Below are 19,438 nucleotides of genomic sequence, written 5' to 3'. Positions count from 1 at the left end.
AGATATAAAATAGTTTACATAGTATAACTCTTGACTTTTAATTGGAATGTGATCTCTCAGCAGTTTAAGATTGAAGCTCTGTGAGACATAAAGCACCTTTCTTAAACTTTCTGTTGCTGGAGTTTGTTGATCACACTCACAAATTGTCAAAACAAACACATGGTAGAGTGTGCAGATCTTCTTTGTCATTTCTGATAACGATACTCGGTTAGCTTCTTAGGCTAACAAACAATGCTGGTACCCAAGAACTGGTTGAATGAGGGTTTGTAATTGACCTTTTCCACAGCTAGTTTTGTGTAGTCATTACTACATATATCACTCGGGGCAGATATTGCTTGATACTTTAAGGTTATGACTGATACTGCTGATAGTGCAGTTGAATGATATTGGGTCCCTTGTCTCTTTACTCACATTGCATTGCATATATTTATATTGATGGCCAATTGCCAGTCTTTGCATCAAGCACTGGTGATATTCAAATCATCCAACATTTTATAACATTTTTGTAATGCAGTAGCCTTCCTATAATCGACATAATCATTTATGAACACCCATAACACACTAAAAATACTGTCTGCCAAGTTATTTATATATTCTAGGTGTCTCCTAAAAATCATCTAGCATAATTTCTCTGTTATTTTGCCATATATTTGGAAGTTAATGTTGGCAATGTCTAGATGGAGCCAGCATAAACAAATACTCAGAAAGTCTCCTCAGTTTTGCTGCTGGATTCTAAAATCAACTTGATTCAATATTTCAGTGATCCTAGTGTTTACCGTCTTCAGGAAAATGCTGCTGCTGAGTCCCACTGAAAATTGATGCCAAGGCTGTTAAAGCAAAAAATCAGAACTGTGTGTTTCCTGTCCTCTTCTACAGTGGTGCTTGGTTTTGTGTCGTGAGCTTCTTTGCTTCTAAGAGTTTCTTTTTCTCGTCTTTACTCAATGAAGTTTTGTTGCTGTTTGTCATCTTTTTAGATATTAAAGGGAGAAGATCACTATTAGTAAAAGTGTTCTTGCTATAAGAATATATCCTACATTCACCACAACAGGTTATGGCCCCATGTTTGAATGCTTCAGGTTGTGAGAATATAGTATTCGCTTGCTAGACTATTGTTCCATTTACTAGGATATTCATGAGACTGTAAGACCTCTTCAGTTGAATGATGACAGTAGTCATACAAATACTGGCAAGTTGCCAAGTGAAGATCATGGGAAACATGGAAATGGCAAATTCAACTGTTTTTGAAGGAACATTCTCTTTATTTAATTATAGGCGGTACAGGTCAGTGTCCAACATTAGCAGAAAGAGATGAACTGTCCAACTCATATTGGTACTGGCAGTGGGACAATGCTCTGGCATCTTGTATCATTGGAAGAGCATTTGCAGTGGAACCTGTTGTTCATGTACGAAAGAAGACTGATCCAAAAGAAATCTGGGACCCCCTTATGCCAGTATATGAACAATCTTCATTGCAGCGACTATATACATTGTTTGATAGTTTCTTGAAACATCAAAAGATGACATCATGACTATAACAAAGCGCAACATTTTCCATGGCTTATGCAGTGAACTTAACAGAATCAACCCAAGTGCAACTTTGCACCTTTCATTGCTTCACCACCATATTTTCAAAACATTAGGACCTGAATATCAGTTTTACATGTCGACCTGGTATTGTGCTCCTGACTGTGAGCAGATGACTAAGCTCCTTATTAAGAACTTGCATTTTCTTGAGAGTTTGCTAGCTACACAGGCAGCTGGTGCTTTCTACACAAAATCAAAATCAAATGAGCAACATCAAAAACAGGAGAAATCTGCAAAAGAGCAGGACAAGCCAAAGAAGAAAGAAAGTTGTACATGTCTGTATTGCAAGAAAGCTGGACATACTATCACAAACTGCTGAAGATAAATGAGCACAGAAGAAGTAAAAGCAACAGTTGATAACAATAATAATTCGAGTTCCTGTTTAAAAGTGAGTGGCAAACCAAATACATTTCTAGCCACTAGCTTGTTGTTTCATGTTAATTTTGATGGTGCAGATTCTTGAATTTTGGACTCTGGCACGACACATCATATTTCACAAAATGAATTCTATTTCACTACATTCAAAAAGTTTCCAATTCCCCTGTGTATATAGACAGCTGGCAACAAAGTTATTTTTACATGTGAAGCTTCCAGTATTCGTATCGAAATATTCATAAACAAAAGATGGACGCCTCCTTTACTTGAAAGTGTACGGTATGTACCTGATGTCAGACACAAAATTTTCTCTGTCTGCCAAGCTGCACAACAAGGATATAATGTGACTTATGTTAACAGAGGTGTTATCATTCAGTGACATAGTGAAATAGTTGAAACTGGAAGACTTGGTGGTTCAGTATATATTATGAACATTCAAGTTTGTCTTCTGGATTCACAAGTAATGATTAACATAGCAGCTTCTGAAGAACAACTACATTGTTGCATGAAAGATTCGTTCATCAAGATAAATGTCTTATATGAGATGTTCTCTCTTGCTTTGATACCACATTGTTTTGTGATTGATGTGTTCTTGGCAAATCCCTCCGCAAATCATTTAGCCATTGCAGAGATCGTCCACAAACTGTCAGTGTGTTGATCAAAGCAGTTGGCAATGGACCCATGTCTGTTGATTCTGCAAACAGTTTTCATTACTGTGTATTTTCACAGATGATTATTGTCATTTTGTTTGTGTATATTTCATGAAGTGGCTGACAATTTGTAAGAATTTATGAAGGGGTGTAAAAATGTAAATGCCGTGTGGCTAGGGCCTCCCGTCGGGTAGACCGTTCGCCTGGTGCAAGTCTTTCAGGTTGACACCACGTCAGCAACATTCATGTTGATGGGGATGAAATGACAATGATAAAGACAACACAACACCCAGCCCCTGAGTGGAGAAAAATCTCCGACACCGCCAGGAATCGAACCCAGGCCGTTAGGTATGACATTCTGTCACACTGACCACTCAGCTACTGGGGGCGGACTAAAGGATTGTGATGCTATTGGTCATAAGATAAACATGTCTTGGTCTGATGATGGAGGAGAATTTGATTGTAACATGGTAGCTGCACTGCTATGAGACCGTGGTAATGAGTTTCGTCTTTTGAGTCCAGACACTCCTGAGCAAAATGGTGTTGCTGGACAAGCAAATAAATATATAGTTGAATTAGCTTGCTCAATGTTAACATCTAGCCAGTTACCTAAATTATTTTGAGCTCATGCATGCAACACAGCAGTTTTTCTACTCAGTCATACTGGAAAGTCAAGTGTTGAAGGTAAAACACCTTTCAAATTGCGGACTGCCATTGTATGTGACAGTTTCAGCTACCTACCAGTTTTTGGATCAAAATGGTGTATTTATTGGCCAAAGAGATTTCATTCTAAGTTCGTTGACAAAACTATATCTGGCCATTTTATTGGCTATGTGAATGAAAAATATGGGTACAAAGTGTGAATTCCATCAAAACATCTTGTGATGAAATCACATAATGTTGATTTTCAACCAGAGAAGCCATGTGAAACTGGAAATTCAACTGTGTTGGAACATAATTCTATACCTGAAGAGGAGAGAATAGTGAATTTACATTTGATCACACGGAGACTAGTGACTAAGAATATTTAAATGAGTTACCAAATTCATGTCCAGTTCATGAAATATGTTCCCCAGTGAAATTTGAATTAGGATATTACCCTCACCAGCCTCAAGAAGTAAATGCATTAATTTGCCTGACACCACTAGTCCATGTAGAGTGTGTACCAGCAAATTTCAATGAAGCTATGGAGAGTAGTAATTCAAATAAATGGTTTAAAGTGATGAAAGAAGAAATGAAGGCATTTTAAGAAATGATACCTGGAACTTTGTAGAACTGCTCAAAAGTAAATGCTTTGTCAATAATTGATGGATACTTCATATTAAATATGGATCTGGCAGACCGATTGATTGATACCATGCTGCATGGTATGTTTCAATGATTATGAAGAAAGTTTTAGTGCAGTTGCTCATTATGATGCTATTTGTGCTGTAACAGCAATTGCAGAAGAATAAAATATGAAAATTGGTTAATTTGATGATAGGACTACATTTTTGTATGGTGATTTGGATACAGAAATATACATGACTCAACCAGAAGGTTTCAATGATGGGTCAGATCAGGTTTATTACCTCAAGAAATCATTGTATGAACTTAAAGCAATCACCTCATTGCTGGAATAATGTGTTTCACTCATCATGAAAAAAATGGCTTTATTAGTTCTGCAGCAGATCCTTGCATTTACATTTGACAAAGCAAACAGAAAAATTACTGATTGCAATTTATGTCAATGGTCGACTTACCACAGGAACAACACAAAGTGCAGTGAATTCATTTTTAGATATGTTAAAGTCAGAATTCCAAATAACAGTGGGACCTTTAGCCTCATTTTTAGGCATGTAAATAGAGCCAGGAGAGTCTGGTTTACTTATTTCACAGTGAACACATGGAGAGAAGATTCTACGGTGTTTTAACATGGCTGATTTGAAACCATTAAAAGTCTCTGTGATAATGAACAATTAGACAACGAATGTACTGGTACTCTTGACAACAACATTCCTTATTATTCGGATGTGGGATCATTAATATACCAGGCATGTTCTTCTCATCCAAATCTTGCTTATGCTGTGTCGTAAGTTGCTCGATCTATGGCTAAACCCACTTTTTCTTATTGGAACACTATAAAAAACATTTTCAGTTGTTTTTGTGGTACTTCGGACTTGAGTCTCTTCTATACTTAATGTGGTGGTAAACTTTGTGCCTATGCTGATGTTGACATTGCTGGCAACACTGAAACAAGATGATCAACAAATGGTTGTGTTTCAGTGATTGGCGACACGGCTGTATCATAGACATCTTGGCTGCAGAAATCAGTTGCATTATCTACCACTGAAGTGGAGTTTGTTGCTGCAGGTGACAACCCAAAGAATAAGCATGGCTTAATAGACTGCTGTTAGAGATCAGTGGAAAAAGAAACATGTCCGTATTGTTCGTTGACAATGCAGGTGCCATTAAATTAGTGAAAAATCCTGAGTTCCACATATGCTTTTAGCACATCAAAGTGGGATATTATTTGTATGAGAGCTCTATCAAAATGAGGACAGCAATGTGGAATATGTTGTGAAAATCAACTTGATGATATATTTACAAAGCCTTTAAAATCAAATCAAAGAAATTGAGAGAAATGTGTACCAAGTTCGAACTTTGTAATTAATGTGTTTTGACCTCTTATTTTTCTTTTAAATGTTGTTCTGTCCACTGCAGTTTGATTAGGGGGAAGTGAAGTAAAATAAACCAGAACTGTGTGTTTCCTGTCCTCTCCAACAGTGGTGCTTGGTTTTGTGTTGTGAACTTCTTTCTTCCTATGAGTTTCTTTTTCATGCTTTTACTCTATGAAGGTTTGTTTCTTTGTGTCACCTTTTTAGATATTAAAAGGAGAAGATCACTGTTCTTAAAAGTGTTGTGTTCTTGCTATGAAAATATATCCTATGTTCACCAAAACGAAGGCTGCAGATCATCGTCCTATATAGGCCTGTATTCCGTACACAGTGCATGTGCCACCCATCACAGTTGCTGCCCTCCAGGACTGGACAGGTGCACTGCCCTTAGCAGAACACTGGCAGCAATGATATATTGCACTCAAAGGCTATTTCCAAACACTTGGACTGGCTCCACTGAAGAACATTCTGTTTTGATGTGGAATGCAGGGTTCCACATCGTGCTAAGAAGAATTGTCTCTACTAACCAAATTGGCCAGCCTAGTTTCAATTGCCTCCATACAAACACTGGACCAGAAACTGAAAGTATTGACAACTATCACAGTCTATCAAATTTCATCCCGTGTCCCTCGTTTAAGCAATATTTGCTACTGCTGATTTTTCTGGCTTTTGATGCCTCATATGATGGCGATGTTCCATGCACCTGTCCTGAACTGTGCAAATCAAATGACATGGGATTTATACATGCCCTACTTCCTAAGTCCCAAATCATCTTTGACAGAGTTGAGCAATGCCCTAATCTTGGAAGGTGGATGGGACATGCTCTTATTATTAAAACTCCTTAAAATTCTTCCAGTATTAAATGAAATGCCTCCAGCATAAGGTATAAATGCCTCAGATCTATGCTCCTCTTCATGCACTTGCAGGGATGGTCCAGATTCCATAGCCCAATGAACCTGCTTCTCAGAGTTATCCATTTTGCTTAGAAACAGCCATAAAATGCAGAAGTTGTTGGGTTAAAACATCTGCGTCGGAAATTGCATATGCTCTGATTGCCAGAGTCCTAAGGATGCCACTGCGTTGGTGGGTGTCGGATGGCAGGTCTTAGCATACAGATACTGATTGGTGTGTGTCAGCTTTCAATGAATTCTGTGGCCCAGAGTACCATCTTGTTTTTTTGTAAACCAAGACATCCAAAAATGGCAGCATTTAATGTTGGGATGAAGACAGTTGAAGTGGTCCAGAAATCTGTTGATAACATTGCATCCATGAGGCGGCATGAGAAACATATCATCTTCATACCTCCAGGACCATGTTCGTTGTAAAGCTGAAGTCCTCAGTGCTGTATCCTAGAAGTCATATAAACAAATACTGCTCATCACATTTCTTGCAATGCCAAATATAAACAGAAACTATCAGTTCGTTTCTCATTACAGACAAAATGTTCCTTAAAGCGAAATTTTATGCACTCATTTGTTAGCGTGGTCCCAAATTATTCTCGTACAGCATTGAGTTTAATATGTATGAATGAAAGAAAAAATACTGCAGCATTGACTGTATAGTGCTTTCATAAAGCAGTAGTAGACAGGCAAAGTGGTGTAGGCTAGCACATGATGTAGGGCCAATCGGGCTAGGATGCTGCGGTCAACAGATGTTCACCAATTGTTTTGTGTTCTAATCTGTAAACAAGACAGCCATAGTAGTAAAACAGCTCAGCACTGTTAATCAGTTTCAAGTCATCCTGCAGAAATTTCTTAATATGATAAGTGCTGTGGCTGCCCGGGTTACTCTGAATCAGTTGGTAAAAATAATAGATATTGTGAGATCAGTTAACATTTGATGCCCCTGCTTTCATGGCCTGACCTAACACCTCACGTAACATCCCTATGGCCATGCAGCAGTGCTATTCAGTAGATACTGGAATACTGATTATTCCTTGTATTTTTCTGTTCCTGTTACAACCGGGAAATTTGGGAAAAACCTGGGAATTTTTTCATCTGGGAGAAAACTGGGAAAAACTTGGAAATTTTTCATTGTTTTAGTTTTCAGTTAAATTTTTGTAATTTTGATGGGTAAGAACTGACACTCTAACAAAGAATATTACTGTATTCTGCTACTGCAGAATAAAATAAATTAAAATAAAAAAATAAAAAAATCCTTGTAAAGAATTTGTGCCATTTAGGATGAAGACTAAGCAATACTTCATAACAACAAACTGCTTCCAGTGAGTGTGAAGTCACAACTGCTTTACATCAGGTTCCTTTGAGCAGTTGCCAGCGGGCACATGTGCAGTTGTGTCACATTTGAGCAGTACCTACTCCCTCTTCTGGCTGCACGAAGTGTGGCTGTTAGCTATACAAATGTGCACTATAAACCAAATTATGCACATTAGTATGGTTTACAAAATTCTGATGCTCTTCCAGTACTTTGTGAGTCCTGTTTCTTTTATGAAGTAATGTAATTCTCTCAATGCTTTATACATATGAACATATGGGCCCATGCGCAGTAATGCCTGTTTTCTGGTGCTCCCTCACAACTGCTGAAACGAGCCTATTTCTACATGTAGCAGAAAATATTGCGAATGATGGTTTGTAAAGCGATACTATCAAAGTAAGTTTTCTTTTACAGAAGGTGAACTATGTTATATGTGAGAATGTGCAATGAATTTCATAAAATTAAGGGCTTTTGACTCTCATTTCAAACTTAACACTGAGGAACAGCCACTCAGAAGAATTTTGAGCCCAGAAAACCAGACATTTATGTCATTATTAAAATTTTACTGGCACATTTGTGTGATGTATCTTAAAGATGTAACACATGCAAATAAGACCAATATTGTAGGTGAAAAGTGAGCTGTTATTGTAGCTTATTAGTCTTTGAGACCAATATTATATGTGAAAGTTGAGCTTTTCTTTCAGTTGTGCTGTATATATTAATTTAAACCGTTCTATCTCTGTGTTTGTGCTGTTTAACAGTTGTGTTGCTGTTGCCTGACATCATCATGTGCCTTATGCTCTGAAGTCTGAATATTTGCTGTCATCGGCTGACAAGATCATGTGACATAAACTATGGTTGGCTTATAAAATCACATCACAATCTCGATTTCAATGCTTCAGAAACTAATGGTCTCTGAATTTCAATTTATACTTTCATAATACAAAAATAAGCAGCGTATCTAACTATGAAAATATGCAGCGTACGTGCTGCTGACATCAAAGATCTTTCAGAAATATGTTAATAAGTTTTACAGTTTGGGGGGAAAGTATACTGTCACTTAACACAAAAAAGTGTATTTTTACACGGAAGGAAACTGTATTTTTAACTGGGAAATCTGGGAAAAATCTGAGAAATTTTTCCTATTTTTTTATCCTATTTTATCCTATATTTTTTTTAAATAGGAATTTATCCTATTACGCTTTCTCCAGATACACCAGGTGCAGTCTCTACTTCTAATAATGTCTCCTCATTAATAATGATGTACTCAATTGTATGAGCTAGGAATCTTCAGTCCAGTCTTATGCCTTATCCACACTAGCTTCCCCAGGGAACCGGACCCAATACTTGTCTTACAGTATTTCTGAAATTTGAGACATGAATAATTAATTTTCTCCTCCCTAGAACTGAAAGTTTGTTGTTGGCAGCCCAAGTAGTTTCTAATAAATTTTCATGTCACCCTTATTCAGAAAAATGTCTTGGTAGCATTGTTTGCTACGTCATTCATAAAAACAGCTATACTGTGTCACACACATCTATGATTCAAAGAAAAATCCCTCATCCTGTTCTGCACCAAGTAAAATGAACACATGTGATGAAGACATTACAGTGACTGCATTATTTCATTGAAAGACAATGTATAACTACACACATATGTGACTTCCTGGCAGATTAAAACTGTGTGCCCGACCGAGACTCGAACTCGGGACCTTTGCCTTCGCGGGCAAGTGCTCTACCAACTGAGCTACCGAAGCACGACTCACGACTGGTACTCACAGCTTTACTTCTGCCAGTACCTCATCTCCTACCTTCCAAACTTTACAGAAGCTCTCCTGCGAACCTTGCAGAACTAGCACTCCTGAAAGAAAGGATATTGCGGAGACATGGCTTAGCCACAGCCTGGGGGATGTTTCCAGAATGAGAATTTTCACTCTGCAGCGGAGTGTGCGCTGATATGAAACTTCCTGGCAGATTAAAACTGTGTGCCCGACCGAGACTCGAACTCGGGACCTTTGCCTTTCGCGGGCAAGTGCTCTACCAACTGAGCTACCGAAGCACGACTCACGACCGGTACTCACAGCTTTACTTCTGCCAGTACCTCGTCTCCTACCTTCCAAACTTTACAGAAGCTCTCCTGCGAACCTTGCAGAACTAGCACTCCTGAAAGAAAGGATATTGCAGAGACATGACTTAGCCCAGCCTGGGGGATGTTTCCAGAATTCTGGAAACATCCCCCAGGCTGTGGCTAAGCCATGTCTCCGCAATATCCTTTCTTTCAGGAGTGCTAGTTCTGCAAGGTTCGCAGGAGAGCTTCTGTAAAGTTTGGAAGGTAGGAGACGAGGTACTGGCAGAAGTAAAGCTGTGAGTACCGGTCGTGAGTCGTGCTTCGGTAGCTCAGTTGGTAGAGCACTTGCCCGCGTAAGGCAAAGGTCCCGAGTTCGAGTCTCGGTCGGGCACACAGTTTTAATCTGCCAGGAAGTTTCATATCAGCGCACACTCCGCTGCAGAGTGAACATCTCATTCTACACACATATGTGTTTTATAGAAAACATTGACATGAACTGAGAGCTGTTTGACCAACTCACACACAATGTAAATATATCTACTTGTACCTTCAATTTCTTAGGCAAAATGAAAATTGAAAAGTGGAAGTGCTGTTGTGTAGTAGACACAAGAAATTGGGACAGTCAATGAATGATGTATCTGACAGCCAAAGGACTTACAAGCAGAGTACCAAAAGATTATATCTACAGGCTTCTGTTGATAGAGTGAGTTTCAACAAAATTCTTCTGGCTTTTTGAGTGTATTATATTATAAAATCAAACTATGTCTCGGGCACTGTTGCATGTCATATAATCATGACACATCTACTGTGGTGCTACGCCTTGCATCATGTGGGGAGCCATTAGGTATGGCTTCAGGTCATGGTTGCTAGTGACTGAGGGAATTATGATGTATAACAGTATGTCAGGGACATGCTGTGTCGTCTTGTGATACCCCCTGTGCAACGGTATTGTGGTGCCATTTTTCAACAGTTCTCATCCATACATAGCACGACCTCCAGACCTGTCCCCAGTGGAATGTGTGACACCAGCTCAGACATCAAATCTGCCTTAGTGCCAGTATACAGAATATTGAGGACCAATTACAACAGTCGTGGGCTATCTTGCCTCAAGAGAGGATACAATGCAAGTCAAAAGTTTCCACCAGGTACAATCTTTTATAGACACTGGCCAGATCACAGTGGAGCAGTCAACCCGAAACTATAAGTAATTCTGCAGTGGCACTATCCTGTTCTGTGGCAGAGTACGCATGTCCTCTTTGGTATAATTCAACACATGCCATACAGGTGGACATCGCTCTCAATGACATCTACAATAGCAGGTTGCTAGAAATCGAGGCCAGTTGAGTAGCTTTAGCATCTTGCAGTGATAATACCATCTCCTGTTCAAAGAGAAGTAGCTGTAAACGAGGAAAGAAGAATAATGGAGTAGGAGTGAACTCATCCTCTGTACAGGCACAAACTGTACCTGCAATGACTGAAGTCGATGAATAGTTTCCTTATAACATCAGTGGCACCTAGAACCACTGCTGAAGAAGCTAAGTTGCTAGCATGGAGAACTATGACTTACATTCCCTGTGGCCATAATAGAGTTTCTGCAATTTTACTTCCTCACTATTGTAAGATCTGGATGACTTCGAAGTCCCTAAAATGACTGAGATTTGGAGTTGGCAAACAAAAAATTAATTTGGCAGGATGGGGCTATAGTGATCGAGATGATTGAGTATGACATTGGAGAAGACCAGACTGTTCATCATATGCTTCAGTGCCGGCTGTATCCAGTCTCCTGCATGGAAGATGAACTTCATGAAGGAACAGAGAATGAACTGGAAGTGTCCAAGTTTTGGGCAAAAGTAATATTGTCATAACTGTGTATGATGTGTATGGTTCTGATATGAGAATATTAAACATCCTTCTGAACTGAATTGGTGCAGGCATCCATGCCAGAGAGGATAGCAGGCATCCAGGCCAGAGGGGATGCAACGTCTTGTTAATAAGGGTGCTCATACTGTCAACTTCTTTTTAAATTTGACTCGATATTGTAACCACTGAAATACATCACAGACCACTCAACTGATAAAATTTCATTTTTCCTCCCCTTACAGATGCTACACTTTTTTGTTAGGCAGTGTATTTTAAGCATGTATCTAAATTTGGTGTGAGATGGTGATAATTATTTTGAAATGTGGAATTCCTTAACCTGAACATGTAATGTTTATCATTTTCATTTGTTTCATCCTCTTACTTAGTTTTCTTGCTCCGTTAATAATTTGATTTGGTTGTATGTGTCAGTTTTTAGGTACATTAATGTAAGCTTCCATTTTAAAACTGTCATGTGAAATTTTCTTTCAGGTGTAGAATGTAACTTTAATGAAAACTTCTTCTTACATGCATCACAACTGTTACTAGTACTTTTAAAAAATAATTCTCAAACTGGGAAGCATATTCTGTTATCAGATAAAGGAGAGAGCATTTTATGCCTGTTAGAGGTGAGTGTCTCCATCATTTTATATATGTTTTTTAGCTTGATTATACAAGTTGCTGTGAATATTTAGTGCAAAATCAATTACAAGATAACTCACTACTGATGTGGTTCAATTGCAGCATCCTGGCTTTCATGTAAGAATCAGAGTCCTAGACATCCTTTTGTGTCTGGCAGGTAATTGCCAAGAAATATGCACATTCATAGAGAAAAAGGCTGTTGATAAATGTCTAGTAGGTATGTAAATACTACTGTAGACATCAAACACCTGCACTATATTCTCACCTTTAGCAGTCATAGTGCTGTACATGTAGAAGCTAAGTATGAGGGTGAGTTAAAACTTAAAGTCTATTTTTTAGATATGGAAGCATTTTTTTGACAGTTGATACATTATATTAAAACTTGAACATTCCTCTGTTTTGCTACATGTACACCACTTTGGTTGATGGATTTTTGTAAACACAGAGGGAAGTTTTTGTATATTCATTTTATAGCAGTTTGTTACCATGTGTTGGATTTCATCTTTTATGTTATCATTGTTTGAACCACCTTGTACCCAACTGTTTCTCTAACTTAAGAAACGAGTAATAGATGCTAATTACAACTTCTGGATTACAGGGTGAGCAGGAGAGTGAAAACTTCAATTTTTGTTCACGTACAAAGTGTTTGACTATTTAAGTGGAGAAGAGAGGAGAGGACAATGAAACAAGCAAATAATAAATATTGGGCCAGAAACCAATGGTTTCCCTCATAAAACATTTTATGACTGAGTGCATGAACACTTTATAACAGCGCTCCCAAGGACATAAACTGCAGATATGCACTTGAGGACAAACACATTACAAGTTTTCCACATGACCACTGTACATGTGAGGGCAGGCATATATCATCAACGACCATCCACCTTCAAAAATACCAGGCATGTTCTGAATGAATTGACAACCACCCACAATGTGTTCCCAGACTTCATCAACAATATCACTAGGGCTGGAATACATCAAAGCTCCGTGATATTTATTTACAAACAGCAACATTAAAGTTTGCTGCAGCACCACATGCATGCACCACATACTCTTCTTTTAACCATAAGGAAATCACCAAAGTAGTCAATTATCTTTCATTGTAGGAAATGGAAGTATACACAACCAGTAAGTCAGCCAGGCAGGAAATGTGGCCACCAATGATATCTGCTGAAACATTAATGGAAAATCTCTACTGATGTGCCGTTTCAGTGGTAGCATCTGGGTTCTCATAAGACCAAACATTTTGTAGATGTTCATAACACCGTTCTTGGTAAATCATGCTTCATCTGTAAACAACACACGCTTGAGGAATAGTGTCATTTCCACATTGTGTAAGGATTCATTGGCAGAAGGCAATTTGGGCTGGAAATTCGAAATTCATTGTGGCCAGGGCTTGCTCACCTTGCATGTGATACGGCTACAACTGTCCCTCATGGTAAGATGTGTCATATGGTGGAGGGTGAAATGCATTCTGCTGCAGCAGTCCTCTGTCACTTGTGTTCAACACTGCATCCATGTGCTCCTCCATTTGGGGCCTCAACATGGCTGTTGCTCCTCCTGCATGTTGCATGTTGGGTTTAAATGAACCAGTTGTGGTATAACATATCATTTTGAACAGCATGATGTGTTACCCAATGTTTACCTAACTGAAGAATGATGACTGCGACAGTTCAAAATACTTTTATTTTATAATAAGTTTTGTATAGTGTCCTGTTGGGAAGTTCGTTATTATTTGTGCATGGTTGTTGGCCTAGATGGAAGCCACATGTCTTCTTGATGGGACAGTGATGGAGGATTTTGCTGTACATTGCTGCACCTTCTCAAGGGACAGTTACTCCATGCAATGTGCACCATGGAACAATGCATAACATGACAGTGGGAGTGACATCTTGGAGGAAAGATAAAGCTCAACAGTTTGGTGGGTCAAGCCTGGAATTTTTGAACATCGTACACATTTAATGTAGTGTCAGATTGGTGTGTGTTCACACATTGTGTATGAAGAGTAACCTTACACAACATAATGTAATCATAATATTTTGTGAGAAGTGTTTTTGATTGTTAGTAGAAAAGTGAAGATTGATAAGAGTTTTGAGAGTTCCAATATAGATTCAGTTGCAATGGTGAAGAAGTTCATGTTAAGACAAAAAATATGGCTTGTCTGAATGTTGAATTAAGAAACAGCAGTTCAGAATCCTGGAATTACAGAGCTTGTACTCTGAACCTACACACATTGTGCAGTTCCCTAAAAAACACTCCACACTTTATCACAGGTGCTGATGGAACTGAGTGAACACTCTGCTGTCTGGCGGTCTTCTCCGAGGATACACTTGATATTGCAATCATGCTCCATCCTGTATGTTGCCTGTACATAGAGTGGATGTCAGCCATTCCTTCATTTGAAAATGTGCATGAAGCCATGAAAACCACTTCAAATGCTAAATGTGTCCACTGTGTTTACTTTTCACTATGGAAACTGTAACCTTGAATATGATGCAATACTTCTGCTCGAGCTTCCCTACTCACATATTGCTGGCACAGCCTGAAACTTGAGCTGTGATTGTTTGCTTCAAGGTGACTCTTCGCGTCATACCAATGGATGTAACATACTCAACTACCTGATATGCCCGTGCGCACATAAATGCAAGTCACACGCACATGACCACAGTATCTGGCCACTGAAGCCAGACTGCAAGCAGCACATGAAGAGAGAGGCAGTGGATGGTAGGGGTAAGGAGGAGGCTGGAGTGGGGAGGGGAAGGAATAGCAGGGTAGGGGTAGAGGACGGTAAAGTGCTGCTTGTGGTAAGGTACAGGCATCAGGGGGGAGATGGTAAGGCACTTAGGTGCAGTTGGGAGGTTACATGGAGGGCAGGGGAAAGGTGGGTGGGAAAGGAGAGAGAGTAAAAAGCCTGAGGGTGCATTGGTGGAATAGAGGGCTGTGTAGTGCTGGAATGGGAACAGGGAAGGGACATGGATAAGAACAATGACTAATGAAGGTTGAGGCCACGAGGGTTACAGTAATGTAGAATATGATGCAGGGAAAGTTCCCACCTACACAATTCAGAAAAGCTGGTGTTGGAAGGAAGGATCCAAATGGCACAGACTGTGAAGCAGTCATTAAAATGAAGAATGTCATGTTGGGTGGTGTGCTCAACACTGTGGTGGTCCAGCTGTTTCTTGGCCACAGTTTGTCGGTGACCATTCAAGTGGACAGACGTCTTGTTGGTAGAATGCAGCACAGTGGTTGCAGATCAGCTTGTAGATACCATGACTGGTTTCACAGGTAGCCATGCCTTTGATGGGATACGTGATGTTTGTGACCAGACTGGAGAAGAATTGTTGGGATTGGTCTGTAGCCGGGCAGCAGGACTTCGGGAGGTGGTGGGTGACTGGAAAGATAAGGAACTTATGAACTGCATTTGTCATCATATTGCTTAGTGATGATATATGTGTGCTTTGTTTGGGTCTCCCAATATAGAACTGTATACAGAGGCTGTGGGTATCAGTCATGTAGTTATAGCGGCATGTACCATGTGTACATTTACTACAGACATTGATGGAGTTTATGTTTAATGTTGTGAAAATATGCAAACTCCTTTCATTTGAGGTGTTTATGAGGAGTAGTTTCTAAAAGTTCTAGGAAGACAGTAGTATTGCTAATTCCTATTTCATTCTACTATAACAAAGGATGCATAACAACACTTATGACCATTGACTATTAATAGATAATCAAGCATACCGTGTTTTTAAGTCCAAAGAATCATTTTCTTTATGTGAATTTTTTCATCTGATTTACAGAAGCAATATAGATAGGGCATAATAAATGCCCTTGGAGTACTATAGAATCAACAACTATTTGTTAATTCTAATAGTGTATGGATATCTCAACGGATTAACTTTTTTTATTCATTGTTGTTAATAAATCTACACTCCGTTGTATGTATCAGAGTATTTTTGTTATTGCCTCTGGTGGTGCAAAAATGTATCTTCCATAAGATTTGCATCTGACTATTTTTCTGATAAAGTCCATATGACACAAAGAGATCTTTCTACAAAAATAACTGTATCACCAGTTGCCATACATTTATAACTGTTGGCTGTTGCACACAGATGTAAACTTATTTCTTTTTTAATTGTTCTTGAAGTAATTTAAGGAAAGTTGTCTTTTTTACCTGTTGTATTTCTCCTTTATAAAGCTAAGACCCAGAAATGACTACTAAGAAATTTCTTCTTTCCTAAGAAAGCCAATAGGCTGACAGGTGGGGGAGACAGCATGTATTGAATATTGTTTATATTTTTGGATAAATAATGTAATGTTATTTTAGTCAAGGCACCTGAGTGCTCAGTGTTTGTAATTTGATTAAAGAATGTTGAGAGAAACAACAGCCAATTACGAGGGTTGCCCAGTAAATAGTGCCCCATATTTTTTTTCTCCAGAAGTATTTATTCCACAACAATCAAATTTACATATGTGGAAGACTGATGTTTTGTCTACTTGCTTTATTTTTCCACATAATCTCCTTCAAGTTCGACGGCCTTTTTCCAGCGAGACACAAGAGCGTGTATTCCCTGCTGGTAAAAATCTTTACTCTGCCTACGGAGCCAGGTTGTCACTTCGTGAATCACTTCTTCGTCATCGGCAAAACGTCTTCCACGAATGAAATTCTTCATTGGCCCAAGCAAGTGAAAGTCTGAAGGAGCCAAATCGGGGCTGTAGGGTGGATGGGGTAACACTATCCTACCCAGTTTCGCGATGTGTTCACAAGTCCTCAAACTTGTGTGAGGACGAGCGTTATCATGCTGAATCAAAACATCCTGTGGGTTAACATGACGCCCAAGGCGCCGGAAGCGCTGCTTAAGTTTGTCTAATGTTTTGACATAAGCCTCTGAATTAATGGTACTGCCTTTTGGCATCACATCAATGAGAAATACGCCCTCGCAATCCCAAAACACAGTCATCATGACTTTTCCGGCTGAAGGACCTGTTTTGAATTTTTTCTTCTGTGGAGAATAAGCATGACGCCATTCCATCGATTGTCTTTTTGTTTCGGGCTCAAAATGATGCACCCAAGTTTCATCACCTGTCACAATCCGTGACAAAAAGGCCTCCCCGTCAACGTGAAAGCGTCGCAACAAATCGAAAGAAATGTCTTTTCTTTGGGATTTGTGATCGACAGTAAGACACCGAGGAACCCATCTTGCACACACTTTTGAGTATCCAAGCTGATTGATAATCACATCCACACTTCCTTTGCTTACTGACAACTCCAGTGCCAATTGTCGAGTCGTAATGCGTCGATCCCGTCGAATGAGAACATCAGCCCGCTGCAACATGTCAGGCGTGACAGCCGTGGGAGGCCTTCCCGACCGCGGCAAATCTCGGAGCTCCGCAGCACCGCCCTCTGATGCTTTCACCCTCTGTGCCCAGCGACCAACAGTACTCCTATCGACTGCAGATGTTCCGTAGACGTTGCACAAGCGTTTATGAATATTGCCCACGGTTTCTTCCTCTGCTACGAGAAATTCAATCACTGCACGTTGTTTCTGACGGATGTCACTTGCAGACGCCATTTTAGAACATTCCTACACCACCGCTCTCTGTCGGAGGAAATTGAAACTTTGCGTACACACGCGGGAAACTTCAAATAACTCGCACCTAAAGTTTCACATTTCTAATATTTTTTATTTCGGAGAAAAAAAATATGGGGCATTATTTACTGGGCAACCCTCGTATAAAGCTGTAATTTCAATAGTTTGATGTGGGATAGGTTCACAGTCTTCATGTAATTATTGATTGTAGTTGTTTCCACTTACAGCTGTTTGTCATCCATAAGTGGAAATGATCATTTTCAAGTTTTATTGCAATGCCACTACCAATTTTAGAGAGCTATGCATATCTTCAATGCCTGCATTTAAATTTGTTGCATAGTCAATGTCTTCAACTCTTATGTCATCTGCTGCAGCATTGTGTTTCAGTGACTGGTATGTTAAACATCCAATGGCAGTGTTTGTAAAGGCAATGGACAACATGTTGCTTTTAAATATTCTGTGCAGGCACTTCATATTTTACCATACTATTCACAGCAACACACAAGTGATTTATAAATAGTATTTTAATTCACAGCCAAAAATTTAAATGTTCAGGGCTCTCTTAGTCGCCCTCACAGCATAAGACTTTCAGGAATTACAAAAAAGAGCAAACTGAAAATGTTTTACATATCTGCAGACATTGAGAACGATGAACAACTATGGACAGTTACCAAAAACCTTGTAAAAAGACTTAACTGACAAAATGTGGCTCAAATCCATGGCTGTGGCTAAAGATAAAAGTATTATAAACAGTGGTCTAGATAAATGCTTACGAAGCATCAAAGATAACAAAGAAAACTTTGGTTTAATGGCACCATTAGGAGAATGTTGCAGATACATGGACTGCTACACTCTCACTTCAAAGGAGGATGCAGGGAAACTGATAGAGATAGCTTAATGGTGACTCATGCATCCATAAGAAAATCTGGGTGTGAAGCCTACAATAATTCACACAGTCAGAGCCTGGTGAAGGGTCTATCAGAAAATCCTAGGTATATCTGGTCATACGTAAAGTGAATGTATGGATAAAGACCAAAGTGAATGTGTGGATCTAGACCTTTCCTCCAACTTTCAGTGATAGCCTGATGTTAAATCGGACAATATCAGAAATCTAAAATATTAAATTCCACATTTAAAGTGTATCCACTCATGAAGATGCTGCCACACCAATGTTTGACTGCCAAACACAGCTATAAATGAGAGGTATTAAAGTAAGCACCTCCTGTTCTGAAAACAATTAAGACTACTTTAAGCAAACAGTGTGCCACACCATGGCAGAATTCCAGTTAAATTTTAAATTGTACATGCTTTTACCAGCTCATCCAGGATCTCTTTTGCAGAGAAGGAGCACAGGTCAATTCTGTCAATAAAAGAAGCTAAAAGATCATATGGACAAAATTACAGTCCAGTATTTCTAATTTTCATATGTTCAGGGTTGTAGAGAATATTGGGGGGAGGGGGGGGGGGGAGCTTCTCTCAAATAAATCAGCATGAGTTAAAGAAAAACATCTTGTAAGAAAACAGCCTGCTCTATTTATGCTTGAAGACTTTCAAACAGTAGATGCAGGTAAACAACTAAATAGCATGATACTAAGTTTTCAAAAGACATTCGACTCTTTAAGGTTCTAAATGGCTAAAATGGTTACCAAGTCACCTAGCCCAGTTGCAGGTTGCCTATCTAAGGGCTTTAAGAGGCAAAAAATTGTTTTTCAGTATTTCATATAATTATTGACTAATTTTAAAAATTTAAAATAATGTCATAATCTACTCAGATTAAAGGTTTAACACAAGTCAACTATTAAA

The 19,438-nt window shown here is 39.1% G+C and overlaps 1 protein-coding gene and 1 non-coding gene across 2 annotated transcripts in view; both read left to right on the top strand.

Annotated features, from left to right (window-relative positions):
* LOC126262308 (uncharacterized) overlaps positions 1 to 19,438 on the top strand; it is a 248,561-nt gene that overhangs the window by 137,023 nt on the left and 92,100 nt on the right. Inside the window, exons 4-5 of the mRNA XM_049958852.1 lie at positions 11,895 to 12,031; positions 12,147 to 12,261. Coding sequence (XP_049814809.1) covers positions 11,895 to 12,031; positions 12,147 to 12,261 — 252 coding nt within the window. The remainder of the gene's footprint in view (positions 1 to 11,894; positions 12,032 to 12,146; positions 12,262 to 19,438) is intronic.
* On the top strand, positions 9,863 to 9,937 carry Trnat-cgu (transfer RNA threonine (anticodon CGU)). The gene has a single exon. It is a non-coding gene; the product is annotated as a tRNA-Thr (tRNA).

This window comes from Schistocerca nitens, chromosome 6 (genome assembly GCF_023898315.1).
Source record: "Schistocerca nitens isolate TAMUIC-IGC-003100 chromosome 6, iqSchNite1.1, whole genome shotgun sequence".
Lineage (NCBI taxonomy): Eukaryota > Metazoa > Arthropoda > Insecta > Orthoptera > Acrididae > Schistocerca > Schistocerca nitens.
Note: the sequence above shows the minus strand (reverse complement) of the source record. Positions and strands in the feature narration are given on the sequence as shown.